The sequence below is a fragment of the Chaetodon auriga genome, chromosome 4 (genome assembly GCF_051107435.1).
Source record: "Chaetodon auriga isolate fChaAug3 chromosome 4, fChaAug3.hap1, whole genome shotgun sequence".
Taxonomy (NCBI): Eukaryota; Metazoa; Chordata; class Actinopteri; order Chaetodontiformes; family Chaetodontidae; genus Chaetodon; species Chaetodon auriga.
Genome location: NC_135077.1, coordinates 29,392,116 through 29,407,696, shown reverse-complemented (window position 1 = coordinate 29,407,696; position 15,581 = coordinate 29,392,116). Strand labels below are relative to the sequence as shown.

The 15,581-nt window shown below is 43.1% G+C and overlaps 1 protein-coding gene across 2 annotated transcripts in view; it reads right to left on the bottom strand.

Annotated features, from left to right (window-relative positions):
• Positions 1-15,581, bottom strand: part of tmem176 (transmembrane protein 176) — a 38,141-nt gene that overhangs the window by 15,602 nt on the left and 6,958 nt on the right. The window contains exons 3-6 of one of the 2 annotated variants that reach the window (XM_076729223.1): positions 10,785-10,895; positions 10,488-10,544; positions 9,606-9,752; positions 2,541-2,657 (exon numbers count right to left, since the gene is read on the bottom strand). In XM_076729223.1, coding sequence (XP_076585338.1) covers positions 2,541-2,657; positions 9,606-9,752; positions 10,488-10,544; positions 10,785-10,895 — 432 coding nt within the window. The remainder of the gene's footprint in view (positions 1-2,540; positions 2,658-9,605; positions 9,753-10,487; positions 10,545-10,784; positions 10,896-15,581) is intronic. The other variant, XM_076729224.1, reaches the window with a different exon arrangement.

Below are 15,581 nucleotides of genomic sequence, written 5' to 3'. Positions count from 1 at the left end.
GCAGTGGATCCTGTGTTTTTGGTAGTTGATGGGCTCTGAGGAAAGCGGCCTGGTTGTCTTTGCGACAGTGGGGCAATACAATAATAACACCTGGAAACATTGGGGGTGTATGGACCCAAATGTAGTGACACCACGACACGGATATTGTTTTCTGAGAGAGTTCATAATATCAGAAGTCAAATTTTTACCTGGAACACTTGCTGTTCATCCATGAAGAAATTAGAATAATCAGAAAAGTGCAAAGCTAGTGGAGTCCATATACAGTGTTTTGGGTGTTTAGCTAGCAAATGTGGCTGAAAGCTTGATAGTATTGATTAAAAGATTGTCATGCATGCTAAAATATCTTGCAGACCAGTAAAAGCAAGATGTCCAGTGCATTCAGAAAGTATTAACACCCCCTCACTTTCCCCATATTTTGTTATGTTACAGCCTTTTTCCAAAATGGATTAAATTCCTTTTTTGTCTAATCAGTCTACACACCATACCCCATACATCGCATGTACATAAGTATTCACACCCTTTGTACATGCAACATTTCAGTTTTTTATTTTTAATAAATTTGCAAAATTTCTAAAAAACCTTTTGCACTTTGTCATTAAGGAGTATTGTGTGTAGATTGATGAGAAAAAAAGGAATTTAATCCATCTATTACACATATCACACACACACAAAAAAAAAAACTAAAGCTTTAATTTAGATTTAATGTGTTAAAAAACATAAAATAGCACATATAATTTAATGATATGAATGATCTATTATGGCCAGATTTTAGGTTAACTGTTTCTGTGTATTTGGAAAAATGACTGAAGATTTAGAAATACAACAATTCTAATTTTTCTAATGTCACATTTGGATATTTATATTCAATGCTTTACTCGTGTGCCACAATAATGTAATGTTTTTGAATTAAAATATCTGAGGGCTGGGGGGTATTCTAAGCAAATATTGATATTTGTGATTGTTTGCAATTAAATCAGCATATATGCTGTGTATACAGTGTTGGGAAAACTACTTGGAAAGTGTAGCAAGCTAAGCTACCAGTTACTTTACATTAAATGAAGCTTCACTACATAAAGCTACCCCCAGAGAAATGTAGCAAGCTCAGCTACAGCAACATGGCAGGGGTTGACTAAATCAAAGCCATTTTTTGTTTACAATGAATCAACTTCATTCAAGGTCAGTGCTATCTCAGTGATTAATAAAATAGTCAGTGAATCAGATAGGCAGGCAAACATTAAGTTCAGTTGCAATAAGCTGCGTTTTCTGCTCTCACTGCAAAACCATTATGGCAACAAAATCAAACAAACAAACAAACAAAAAACATGTATGTGTGTTCATCCATGTCTCTGTGTGTGATAAGATAAGATAAGATAAGATAAGATAAGGTAGGACTTTACTGATCTCACACCAGAGAAATTTAGTTGTTACAGCCAGCAAGTTACAAAAAGCAAGCACAGTGGCATAAAAAGATCAAAATAACATATAAAAGTATACAAGATATGCATGGGCTCATGCCTGTGCTTGCATGGGTATTCTCAATTTAGACTAACTCTAAATTTATTAACTCAAACCACTACAGTAAGAGATTAAAGATCCCAACTCCAGTGGGATCAGCTCTTCTCCGTCCTCACCTCAACCCCAATGATTCTTGTAGATTGGTTGCCCTAACAGAGTGCTGTAATGATATTAAGTTTAGGATGTCTTATAAGTAGGATAAGAGAGGTAATCACACTTGCCACGCCCATCTTGACAGGCAAAATGAATGTGAAGAACGAACAGAAATTTGAGACTTATTTTTTATTCAGAAATAATCTTTGAAAACCAAGTACAAGGGGTTTTTCAGCTGTGTTTTTATCAGTTGAGAGGCATCTCTAAACTTAAACTATTTCTGTCTACTGTTGACCTAGAGAAAGTTATTTATGCCCTTCATCCTGTCTGGATTATTGAAGCTCTCTCCATTCTGCACTCAGTTAAAAAATGCATTAAGTTGTCTGCAATTGGTACAAAATGCAGCTGCTTGACTTGAACTGAAACCAAGAAAGACATCTCCCCTATTTTAGCATCTTTTGCCTTCCATTGTTTCCATTGCTGTGCGCAATGAGTGCACAGGCAGAGTGCGTGCAGCTGTGCAGTGTCGTGAGGTATTTGGGTAGACAGACAGGCAGGCCCTAATGAAATGATTGAATGGGTTTATTACAGGCCTGCAACAGATACCAGATTTTTTCTTTTTTGTCATCAGAGCATTTGATTTATTGATTGTTGTCAGGATAGACAGAGAATTTCAACAAATATAACAAAAAATGCTTCTAAAATACTTTAGCAACTCTAGCCTTAAGGCAGGCAGAACTTTTACTGTATACTAATTAAGGGCCAACATGTCAGCACGACTTGTCTTACAGCACAATAACCTTATGAATTCCAGAGATATGCATTTGTATGGAAACTGCTAATGCTACTGTTAACTACTAATGTAATTCTGATGGACTTTGAGTCAAGTTAATCAAGTCATCAGTGAATAAGAGAAAGTAATGTAGTCTTACAGTGTACTGTCCAAAGCTGCGTCTCTGTCTGAAGAGTAGGAAGCACAGAATGGCAGAGATTGCTGTCTGGGCCAGGGTGAAGAGAAGGAGGGATGACTTCACTCCCCTGCTCAGCCTCTGTTGTAAAGGACACACAGCACAATCTTGTCATTGCTACACAAACAAGACATGCATAAGGTATGACAGCAGGCTGGGAGTGGCATCAGAGAGGAAGGAGAATTCATGCATTGATTTTTATCAATTTAATGAATGTACTGTATCTGATCCTCAGTTTCATGTAAATGTCTGCCACACTGGTGGCCAGTGAGGTTCATTTTTTTCATTTATCTATAAACCCATTCTGGCATGACACCACACATCCCACACATACTTTTTTTTAAGTCAAGATAATTTTCAACTTCTACTTGACAGTCCTACCTAAAGTCTATCCTTGAAAATTAAGGGCAGGAAATTACTCACAAAAATGAGGTAGCTTTTCAAAACAGGAAATGATATTTGTTGTAGGTTGTAGAAACTCTTCATCCTCCTTCCTTGACACTTCACACCCCCCCCCCCCCCCCAGCACATTTTGTGAATTGCAGTGATCATGCACTGCTGGGATAGAAGTAAATTGGAAAAGGTGAGGCTTTGTAACTTTAATGTAAATCTCAAATTTTTGCATGTTTGTTGAATTAAATGGACCAAAGCACTGTGAGTGTTAAACGTCCAATAAGCCACATACATTTGCTCTTTGAACAGAGGTGTGATTCTTTGGAAATGTATGTGTCTTCCACTCTTATGAGCCTCTTTCTGACACACACTTGACTCCAGAACATGTATGCAATCTTAGCTGCAGCTGACATGTAAAGCAGGACAGCCCTAGTCAGCACCAAGCTTCCAATTGACATCAAGACAGCAGAAACTTCACACATCTTCCATCACCAGCCCTCTCTCCTAGAAATTATGTCAGAATCAGAATCAGAATCAGAAAAAGCTTTATTGCCAAGAATGCTTTTACACATACGAGGAATTTTTTCTGGTGAAATTGGTGCATGACACATCTACTAAAATATGACACATCTACTAAAATAAGAGCGTAAAAAATAACAATTTAAATATATATACACAAGTCTGTTATTGTTAGAAACACAGTTCTGTTTTTCAGAAAGAAGTCCAAGTTGAGCGTTAATGTAACGCATAGAGTTATATTTATATCACTCAATGTGACAGAATGAGTCCGAGGTGGAATGTGAAGAGTGTCAGGGGGGGTTCCGGGCCTTGTTGGTAAGGCTGACAGCAGACGGGAAAAAATTGTTCTTGTGGCGTGAGGTTTTGGTCCTGATGGACTGCAGCCTCCTGCCAGAGGGGAGTGGCTCAAAGAGTTTGTGTCCGGGGTGAGAGGGATCAGCCACAATCTTTTCTGCACGCCTCAGGGTCCTGGAGGCGTACAGGTCCTGAAGAGATGGTAGATTGCAGCCAATCACCTTCTCTGCAGACCGAATGACACGCTGCAGTCTGCCCTTGTCCTTGGCGGTGGCAGCAGCGTACCAGATGGTGATGGAGGAGGTGAGGATGGACTCGATGATGGCTGTGTAGAAGTGCACCATCATTGTCTTTGGCAGGCTGAATTTCTTCAGCTGCCGTAGGAAGTACATCCTCTGCTGTGCTTTCCTGATGAGGGAGCTGATGTTCGGCTCCCACTTGAGGTCCTGGGAGATCATAGTTCCCAGGAAGCGGAAAGACTCCACAGTGTCAATAGTGGAGTCACAGAGGGTGATGGGGGCTGGTGAGGCTGAGTTCTTCCTGTAGTCCACAACCATCTCCACTGTCTTTAGAGCATTTAGCTCCAGGTTGTTCTGATTGCACCAGGTCACCAGATGGTCAACCTCCCACCTGTAGGCGGACTCGTCGCCATCAGAGATGAGTCCGATGAGGGTGGTGTCGTCCGCAAACTTCAGGAGCTTGACAGACTGGTGACTGGAGGTGCAGCTGTTCGTGTACAGGGAGAAGAGCAGAGGAGAAAGAACACAGCCCTGGGGGGATCCGGTGCTGATGGTCTTAGCGTCGGAGAGGTGTTTCCCCAGCTTCACGCACTGTTTCCTGTCAGACAGGAAGTCTGTCAGGCACGCTCAGCTGGGAGAGCTTCTCCTGAAGCAGAGTTGGGACGATGGTGTTGAAGGCAGAACTGAAATCCACAAACAGGATCCTAGCGTAGGTTCCTGCGGAGTCCAGGTGCTGGAGGATGAAGTGGAGGGCCAAGTTGACTGCATCGTCTACAGACCTGTTGGCTCTGTAGGCAAACTGCAGGGGGTCCAGGAGAGGGTCAGTGATGTCTCTGATGTGTGAGAGCACAAGGCGCTCAAAGGACTTCATGACCACAGAGGTCAGGGCGACGGGTCTGAAGTCATTAAGTCCTGTGGTCCTTGGCTTCTTGGGAACAGGGATGATGGTTGAAGACTTGAAGCAGGCTGGCACGTGACATGTCTCCAGTGAGGTGTTAAAAATGTCTGTGAACACTGGGGACAGCTGATCAGCGCAGTGCTTCAAGGCAGATGGGGAGATAGAATCCGGTCCAGCTGCTTTCCGGGGGTTCTGTCTCCTGAAGAGTCTGTTGACATCCCTTTCATGGATGGAAAGAGTCGTCACTGAGGTGGGTGGGGAGGGGGAGGGGGGGGCCTTTAAGGTGGGCATTGGTGGAGGTGACTGGAGCTGGAGCTGTTCAGAGGTGTCGTGGGGGATGGTTGCTGGACTGTCCCTTTGTCTTTCAAAGCGGCAGTAGAACTGGTTCAGGTCGTTGGCTAGGCGTCGATCGTTGATGGAGTGGGGGGCTTTAGGCTTGAAGTTAGTGATCTGCCTGAGCCCTTTCCAGACAGACGCAGAGTCGTTAGCTGAGAATTGGTGTTGGAGCTTCTCAGAGTACAGCCGTTTAGCCTCTTTTACCGCCTTGCTAAACTTGTACTTCGACTCTTTGTATCTGTCTTTGTCCCCACTCCTGAAGGTCTCTTCCTTTGCCAACCTTAGCTGCCTGAGTTGGGCTGTGAACCAGGGTTTGTCATTGTTGTAACTCACCCTGGTGCGTGATGGAACACAGCAGTCCTCACAGAAGCTGATGTAGGACGTCACAGTCTCCGTGTACTCATCCAGACTGTTGGTAGCAGTCCTGAACACATCCCAGTCAGTAGAGTCCAAACACGCCTGGAGATCCTCCACAGCCTCGCTGGTCCACTTCCTTGATGTCCTCACTACAGGTTTGCAGAGCTTTAGTTTCTGCCTGTACACAGGAATCAGGTGCACCATGACGTGGTCAGAGTGGCCCAGTGCAGCACGGGGGACGGCGTGATAAGCATCCCTGACGGTGGTGTAACAGTGATCCAGAATGTTCTCCTCTCTGGTCGGGCATTTGATAAACTGTCTGTATTTAGGGAGTTCGTGGGTGAGGTTACCTTTGTTAAAGTCGCCAAGGACAATAACTAAGGAGTCCGGGTTGGTCCGCTCCACACACAGTATCTGGTCCGGGAGCATACGCTGTGCGTCCTGCACGTTGGCTTGCGGCGGGATGTAAACGCCGACCAGAATGAATGAAGCGAACTCACGGGGTGAATAAAAAGGCTTACAGTTAATGGTGAAAGATTCCAGGTCAGGAGAACAGTGCTGCTGGATCACTGTCACGTCCTTGCACCAACCACTGTTGATGTAGAAACAGATTCCTCCACCTTTACTTTTGCCGGAAAGTTCCGTGTCTCTGTCCGCGCGGTGGAGTTGGAAGCCAGCCAGCTGCAGCGCAGAGTCCGGTATTAATCCACAGAGCCACGTCTCGATGAAGCACAAAACCGCAGATGAAGAAAAGTCCCTGTTTTTACCCAACAGCAGTTGTAATTCCTCCAGTTTGTTGGGCAGTGAACGCACGTTAGAGAGAAATATTCCCGGTAACGCTGTGCGTAGTCCGCGCTGGCGAAGGCGCACGAGCGCGCCGGCTCGTTTTCCTCTCCTCCGGCGTTTCACTGCGTGAGCAAGGGTGAGCACACCTTTGACCAGTATGTCCAAAATTTCCACTGTTGGGAGCAGAAATTTAGGAAATAAATCCTCTGGTGTTGCTCCCCTGATGTTCATGAGCTCTTCTCTGGTGAAAGAGCTCCGGGTACCGTCACAAAAAACAGAGTTAAAACACAAAACAAAACAAAACAACGCGCACCAACACACCGAGGCAGCCGTCCGCGGCGCCATCTTGATCGTATTGTTAAATGTTAACTAATGTTAAATGTTAACTAATTTGCAACAGCAATGTAATTTTTCATTTACTCAAAGAAATGTTGTCTCTAAACATAATTCAGGCAGCAATTAAGTTGTCACCACAACGTACTTATGAAAACAATTTACAAACGTAATTCATGGGTGACAGGGTTGCAGTCACAGACTGAAAACACTCCTGCACTTGAAGTAAGTTAGTATATTTGATGGTGTTGATATGCTTGCATTACTCTTGCAGTTTTTGGGTTATATCCACATGGATACAATAATGCAATAATAATGCACTTATTACAAGTTGCTTTGGATGAAAGTGTCATCTATATAGTTTAATGTAATGTCATGTAAAACTCAAACTCTCCCTATTTAGGACAGCTGAGCAGGCAGTGATATAGACAGGGCAACCAAGGAGTTTTTAGAGCCAAACAGTGGAATTTTCCTGACTGGCCAAGTCAGAAGTTTTTATTCAATTAAACATGTGTACAGACAGCATAAAAAGACACAGAGACAAGCAAGAAATGGGAATGCCAGTACAGATCTGTCCGAGCATGAGCAAAGATTGCTGACCTCATATAGTCAGTAAACACTATTAACTTCAAAATCATTTCCTGAAGAAAATACATGTGTAATACAAAATACTATCAGTATTACTGTGACTGGCATAGATATGTCATAGATCCAATGGGACACTAGCATTAGGCTTAATGCATTACTTTATGTAACTAATACTCCATATTAGTGATGGGAATTCCGGCTCTTTTTAGAGAACCGGCTCTTTCGGCTCGGCTCACTAAAAAGAACCGGTTCTTTCGGTTCCCAAACGGCTCTTCAGATTTTTTTTGTTGCTTTAATCGATATATTACCAATAATAATGTAACATTATGCACAAAATGAATGAATAATGTAAAAAAAAAATATTATACTACTATATTATAAATATGCCTTTATTTTTTCACTCTACAGTGAACTTTTAACTAATTTAAACTTTTAACTTTTTTATACTAAGCAACTTTAAAGTCAAGCAACACAGAATCCCTGAAAAACACACGACACAACAAAATGTAAATTAAAAATATTTACTTCTCAGTGCATCAATAAATAAACTATGAAATACAAGAACAAACTTTTAGCTTTTTTATACTTAACAAATTTAAAGTCAAACACAGGATCCCTGAAAAACACACAAGAGAAGAGCAAGTTGCAACAATGCACAGTCTGCTGAATGATGCTGTTGACACTGCAGCAGGAGCAGCAGCAACAGTTGCAGATGACACACTGGCACCTTCATTAATACCAGGTTCACCTGGTTGCTTCTCCAGTGGAACTGTTGAATGGACAGTTCTTAGGTGCCTGTGGAGGTTGTTGGTTGAGCCGGCTTGATAAGAAATTTTTGTCTTGCAGACAATGCACTCTGCTTTGGAGCCATCAATATAATTAAAGTGAGTCCAGATTTGGCTCCTTTTCCTGCTTTCACTCATTTCTGGACTTACTTTTTGTTGGTAAATGTCCTCCGTTTTGCACTCTCTCTCCTCTCTTGACCCGTTCGTGTGCTGCTGCTGCTGTGTGTGTGTGTGTGTAACTGCCGCCCCACCCCCCTCTGCTCAGCGCGCTAAGCGGCGCAGACACAAAGACGACACCACGCATATTGACCAATCACGTGCGGCTTCAAGAGAAAAAAAGCGAGAGAAAAAAAAGCGTCTCGGAGCCGGCTCCCCACCAGTCAGGAGCCGGCTCCCGTCGTTCACTTCAAAGAGCCGGCTCTAAGAGCCGTTACGTTCGCGAACGACACATCACTACTCCATATGTGTCGTTGTAATGATCTTATTCACAGTCTATCAGTGTTCAGTACTGAGCATTACAAAATTTTAAAGGAGTTTGTGCTGTTTACAGTGCAGAGTAGTGTGAAATTTGAATGGAGTAACATTAATTATGGTGGGAGATAAAACAATAGAAATACAGTGTAGGTAGATCCATAGACTCTAATACATTATGTAACTCATAAACTGTAAATCTCATCATAACAAGCTTATGTCCACTTGATCAGTGTGTGTCTATACTTTTTAAATTCTGCATTTTCATTTCATTTACATCAACAAAGAATATACATATAATAAAATTTGAAACATCATTTGTCTTGGTAACATTAACACTGGAGAACTGCATTCCAAAACTGTCTTAACTGTCTTAGTCATCTTCAGGAATTTTAAAACATGGAAGTGTGAGCAAATTTTTAACCTTGATTTATTCAGTCTGATCTGCTAGCCACTGAACAGCTCCATTGGAGCAGGTAGGGTCCTTGTCGCTTGCTTGGTAATGAGGGAGGGGCAAGTGCTCCCTTTTCACTTTCCTCACCAACAGATATATCCTGCCAATGCAGGAAACTCAACAGACAACCTTCCAGTCACATGCTCAGTTGCATAAAAACACAGGAAGCTGCATATTTACACTGCTACATATTAACAGTATATGTAGCGTGAGTAGTTTTCAAGCAAAAACAGTATACGCAAGACAAAATGATAATTATATTCAAGTTCACGTTAACTGGATGAATTGTTTTCTTTTCCCTAAAATTGTGGGACTACAGTAGATACGATATAAAAAGTGCTGATGAAGACGTAAACGCCCTCAGAATAAAGCTGAGAGTCAGCACTTTATCATCATTATTTTAGACAGCCAGTGTGTTGCAGTACAGAGTGTCCACAGGACCACAACCATTAGGTCAACATTTCCACTGGACCAACCCTCACACCACTCACAAGACACACTTTGCATTGGAAGTATTTTAAGCTTTAAACTATGTTGTCTAGTATGACAGCATAATGACACAAAGCTGATACTAACCGTGGTGTAGTGATTCTCGCTACAGCTGTCATGCAATGTCTGGACGCAGGGCACCTCAGGATTCTTGTCCATGTCCACAGAGTAGATGATCACAGCAACCACTGACAGCACAGTGGACACTACGCTCACAATCAAACACAGCTGCAGCTGAGAAAAAAAAAACAAAAAAAAAACACAAGTAATATTGAATCTTTCAGAGGGGGCAATAGTATACTGTAAATACTGTAGCAGTGACATATCTGGACTTGCCCCCCCTAAATTTTTTTTTATCTACCATCAGATCTTTGGATATGTTTAGTACTTGCAAGTTATAGTTCATTGATTCCAGACTCAGTCAGGAGGCCGGAAAGCTGTGAGAGCAGACCTCTCACGTACATTTGATAAGTAATATAGCTCCGCTTATAGGTGATATATGCTTGCAATATAAAACTTAAGGCTGATGTAATTCAATTTATGGAAATGACTGCAAAACACAAACAAATTATTCAATGATATAACTAAAACCAAAGATCACCAAACTTCCCTATTTGATAAAAAAAAAAAAAAAAAATCTTTCTCTCTCCAACATAGTTTGTAGTGTATAATGGCTGCTGCCTACTTGAACTTAGCAGTTGCTACTGCTTAAAAACATTGTCAGTTTTTGTTTCATGTAACAAAGGGACATTATTTTACTTTGACTTTGAAAGTCACCTCCAAACATACAAAAATCTATTTTTTATGTGTTGGAATTAAACGTTTCTCCGGTCGAGGACCAGTACGAGGACCGGAAAGTATGAAATAAATGGACCTTGTAACTCAGGAAAAGAGTGGGTCTGTATACAACCAAGCATATACACACGCTATCTAGCTGCATGCTTCGGTATGAGTTGTCTGCAGACTCACAATCTTCATGGTGCAGTGTTTGTCCAAGATGATAGTGACCACTCCTGCTGCAATGAACTGAGAGCACACACACCAAGGAGACAGGAAGACAGTTAGCTCACAGGAACACTACATTACATCACAATATTAAGATCCCTCTATTCAGCTCACCATAGCCTTTAAAATTTGTGTGATGATCTTTTTCTTTTAAGAGCACACATGAAATCAGTAGATTTCAAAATGTAGCTAGATGAAAAAGCAGAATAAGATTCGCTCCCACTCAGATGCACACACATACACATACACACACAGACTCACCATCAGGCCACTCCACCAAGGAACTCCCAGGCTGACCACCTCAGTGAGCTCAGTGAAGTGCAGAGGAATGGAGTAGGACATGACCATCAGCCCCAGCATCACTTGACTCACCTGGCACGTAGGCACACACACACACACACACACACACACACACACACACACACACACACATTTCATTACTTGTAACCAACTTTGTGACATCATTTATTTAAAAACTACCAGAATTTTTTACTTGCAGTTGAGCTAGTTATGGAATGAGAAATTAATGCAGAAGCGCCCATACACTTAATTTTAAATAGTATATTATTTGCATCTGTTGTGCATTATGCTCCTTAGTTTCACCTGCCCTTACTGCTCACCTTAATTCCATGTCACTGACAACAACAGATAAAGCCAGAAATCTTGGTGTAATTATTGATTCTGACCTGAATTTTAACAGCCAGTTAAAGCTCATTACCAAATCAGCCTACTACCACCTGAAAAATATAACCAGAACTAAGGGATGTCTGTCCAAAGAAGACATGGAAAAACTGGTTCATGCATTTATTTTCAGTAGGTTGGACTATTGCAATGGAGTCTTTACTGGCCTAAACAAAAAATCAATTAGGCAACTACAGCTGATTCAAAATGCTGCTGCACGAGTCCTTACAAACAGAAGAAAAATGGACCATATTACACCAGTCCTCAGATCACTACATTGGCTTCCTGTGAGTCAAAGAATAGACTTCAAAATCTTACTGTTGGTCTACAAAGCATTAAATGGTCTAGGACCGAAATATATTGTAGATTTATTAACTCCATATGAAGTATCCAGACCTCTCAGGTCATCAGGGACAGGTCTATTGTGTGTTCCCAGAATGAGAACCAAAGTGAAGCAGATTTCAGTTATTATGCTCCTCACCTGTGGAACACTCTCCCTGCACACCTGAGGTCTGCACCAACTGTCAGCTCATTTAAATCAGGGTTGAAAACATTATTATTCGCTACAGCTTTTACTTAAAGTAATCATTTTAAATGCTAAATTATTGTCTTAAATGCTAAATTATTGTCTTTTACTAGCTTCTGTTTTTAATGTTCTTTCTTCTTCTTCTTCTTCTTTCTTTCTTTCTTTGAAATGTATGATTTCAATGTATTTTTATGCTTCTGTAAAGCACTTTGAATTGCCTGGTGTATGAATTGTGCTATACAAATAAATTTGCCTTGCCTTGCCTTGCCTTACTGGCTGCTGGATTTTGTATCTCGGAGAGAGCTTAAAATGTTGGATAAAAACACTACAGGTTGACATGCTACTCTCAACATGGGCCTTGCCCTTAGATCGTATCATGGTGCCTGAGTGATTCTCCTCCCCACTCTGAGTGCACCTTGATACCAGTTCAATCACCTGTGGAATTCTCAGCCCTGAAACTTGAACTCCTCAATGGCTTACGTAAAGACATTACAGAACTACATGAAGCTCTTGGTGATAATTTAACTTCAACTTCAAGTGGTGAAGGCACAGCTTGCCATTAACAGAGCTGTATCAAGCAGAATTGTGTTCGCTAAAAGGAACTGTGGTTGAAATGGAACAGATCCTATCATTTCTGACAATATCCTCATTACATAAGAGGATATTGTCAGAATTCCAAGCACGATTGCTTATCTCACATCTAAAATGACCAAAGTGGGAAAAAAATGTGAAGATCTGGAGGTAGGTCACGCCAAAATAATAACAGGATTGTTGGGGTCCCCGAGGAAGTGGGCAATAACTCCAGCATGACTGTTGCGTCATTGCACTCCACCTGAACTAGGAGCCTCTGATGGACAGATGCCACAGGAACCTTCAGCCCAGACCGAGAGCCAGCGAGCGGCCTATTGTAGCCCTGCTGCACTACAACTCTGACTGCATCAATATTCTGTGCCGGGCATGAGAAAACAAAAAGATTAACATCAGGGACACGAGTATCTCCATCTTCTCGCTGCATTCACAAGGTCAGGCATCAATTCCCAAGAATGGAGGGAGTAAGATATGCACTAACCTGGTTCGCCTGAGCATATTTTACGGTGGTGATGAGAAGGTATTCTTGTCACCTACAGAAGTCAGGTCAAACCTTTGTCAAGAAAAAAATACTAAAACATTCTAGATTGCATATGTTTATGCCAGGTACACCTTCCTAGATTTTCCTATATATGTTTTCTTTGACTGTTTTTGAGCTGTATTGTTTATTTACACAAGACGCATTTAAAAATTGAGGATTATCATGGGTTTTAGTGTCTATGGATTTACCAGGATTTCCATTCAGATTTAATTGTAAAGCCAGAGGTGTTGCAGTTTAAATTGAAAATAAAGTAACAGGGATACAAGGATTGGACATTGAGATTGTGGGCGAGTACAAATACCTGGGTGTTCACCTCAACCACAAACTGGACAAACAACACATATGTCCTGTACAAGAAGGGCCAAGGTTTTCTCCATCTGCTGAGAAGACTGAGGCCCTTTGGAGTATGCAGGTTACTGTTAAGAACATTTTATGTGCCTAGCTTGATGTCTGTAAAATTGTTCATTTTGGAGTTTTAATCATCCGACTTGTGTTTATTGTGTGGGGCAGACGCCAGCAAGCCCCTTGTTATCAGTCAACCAGCTGTGTCCCGCACTGTCACTGTGAAGAGGTGGTCTGACGAGGCTGAAGAGGCTCTGAAAGACTGCTTTGATACAACAGTGTGGGAAATATTCAGTGACTCTCATGAGGAGGATATTGACAGTTTGACAGACAGCATCACGGACTACATAAACTTCTGTGTGGAGAGCACTGTACCCACCAGGACTGTATGGTGTCACTCAAACAACAAACCCTGGATTAATCCTGACATTAAGGCTCTTTTAAAGGAGGAGAAGAGGGCCTTCAAGTCAGGAAACAAAGAGGAGCTGAAAACTGTTCAGAGGGAGCTAAGAAGAAAAAGCAGGGAGGGGAAGGACAGATACAGGAAGAGAATGGAGGAACAGCTGCAGGAGAACAACACCAGGAGAGTCTGGAGAGACCTGAAAACCATCTCAGGCCACCAGGAGCCAGGATCCCAGGCAGCCGGAGATCCAAAGTGGGCAGATGAGCTGAACACCTACTTCTGCAGGTTTGAGGAAGCATCTGCCCCTCTCCCAGCTGTATCAGCCCAGCAGCAGCCCTCCTTTGATCTTCCAGCATTCTGCCCAAGTACCCCACTGACCTCCACTATAGTATTCAGCTCACCACCACCAACGCCACCCCCCCCGCTCCTCCCAGCCCCCCATCCACATCACAAGACACTCAGCCCCCCTGCTCCAACTTGTCCCTCACACCTCTCCAGGTGAGGAATCAGCTCAGGAGGATAAAGACGAGGAAAGCTGGAGGACCAGACGGTCTCAGTCCCAGGCTCCTCAGATCCTGCTCTGATCAGCTGAGCGGGATCATTGAACATCTGTTCAACCTAAGCCTGAGACTGGGAAGGGTGCCATGCTTCTGGAAGACATCCTGTTTGGTACCTGTGCCACAGACCCCACATCCCAAGGACCCTAGCTGCTACAGGCTGGTGGCCCTAACATCACACCTCATGAAGGCCCTGGAGTGGCTGGTCCTTGCCCACCTGCGCCCCTAGGTGAGCTCGTCCATGGACCCGCTGCAGTTCTCATACCAGCCTGGCATCGGAGGGGATGATGCCCTCATCTTCCTCCTCCATTGAGCTCTGTCTCACCTGGAGTTGCCGGGGAGCTCTGTTCGAGTCCTTTTCCAACATGGACCGTGGACCAACACCTCACAGGCTGGATAGTGAACTACCTCTCCAACCGCCCACAGTATGTGAGGACATGGGATTGTGTATCAGGGACTGTCCTCTGCAGTGTAGAGGCCCCCCAGGGAACAGTGCTGGCACCATTCCTCTTCACCCTCTATATGGCTGACTTTTCCCACCTATCACCCACCTGCCACCTGCAGAAGTTCTCTGATGACTCTGCCATTGTCGGCCTCATCACAGATGGGGACGACAGGTCATACAGAGGACTCTTCCAGGATTTTGTGTACTGGTGCAGGCAGAACCACCTCCTGATTAATGCTGGAAAAACCAAGGAGCTGGTTGTGGACTTGTGGAAGTCGGCGCCCGTACTCTTCTCCATCACCAGTGAACATCCAGGGAAGGGACATTGAGATGGTGACATCTTCTAAGTACCTGGGTGTTCATCTGAACAACAAACTGGACTGGACTCATAACACCACTGCACTTTATAATAAAGGACAGAGCAGACTCTATCTGTTCAGGAGGCTGAAGTCTTTTGGGGTGTGTGGGGCACTCCTGAAGACCTTCTATGACTCTGTTGTGGCCTCTGCCATTTTCTATGGTGTAGTCTGCTGGGGGAGCAACATCACAACAGCTGACAGGAAGGGGCTGGACAAACTCATTAGGAAGGCCAGCTCTGTCCTGGGATGCCCTCTGGAACTGGTGGAGGAGGTGGGGGAGAGGAGGATGACACCCAACCTGTCCTCCATGACAGTCAATGACTCCCACCCCCTCCAACACACACTCACTGCACTGAGGAGCTCCATCAGTGACAGGATGCTACATCCAAAGTGTGTGAAGGAGCAGTATCGCAGGTCATTCCATCTTGCAGCTGTCAGACTACACAACAAAAACTGCTCCAGGTAATCTGTGAATTATCTGTGCAATAATCTGGGCAATCCAACCTGTACATAATAGTCTGTAAATACTATTTATAATTTCTGTGTTACACTACTCTATCCACTTTATTGGTGCTGCTGTAAACTGGAATTTCCGTTTGCAGGACTAATAAAGGAA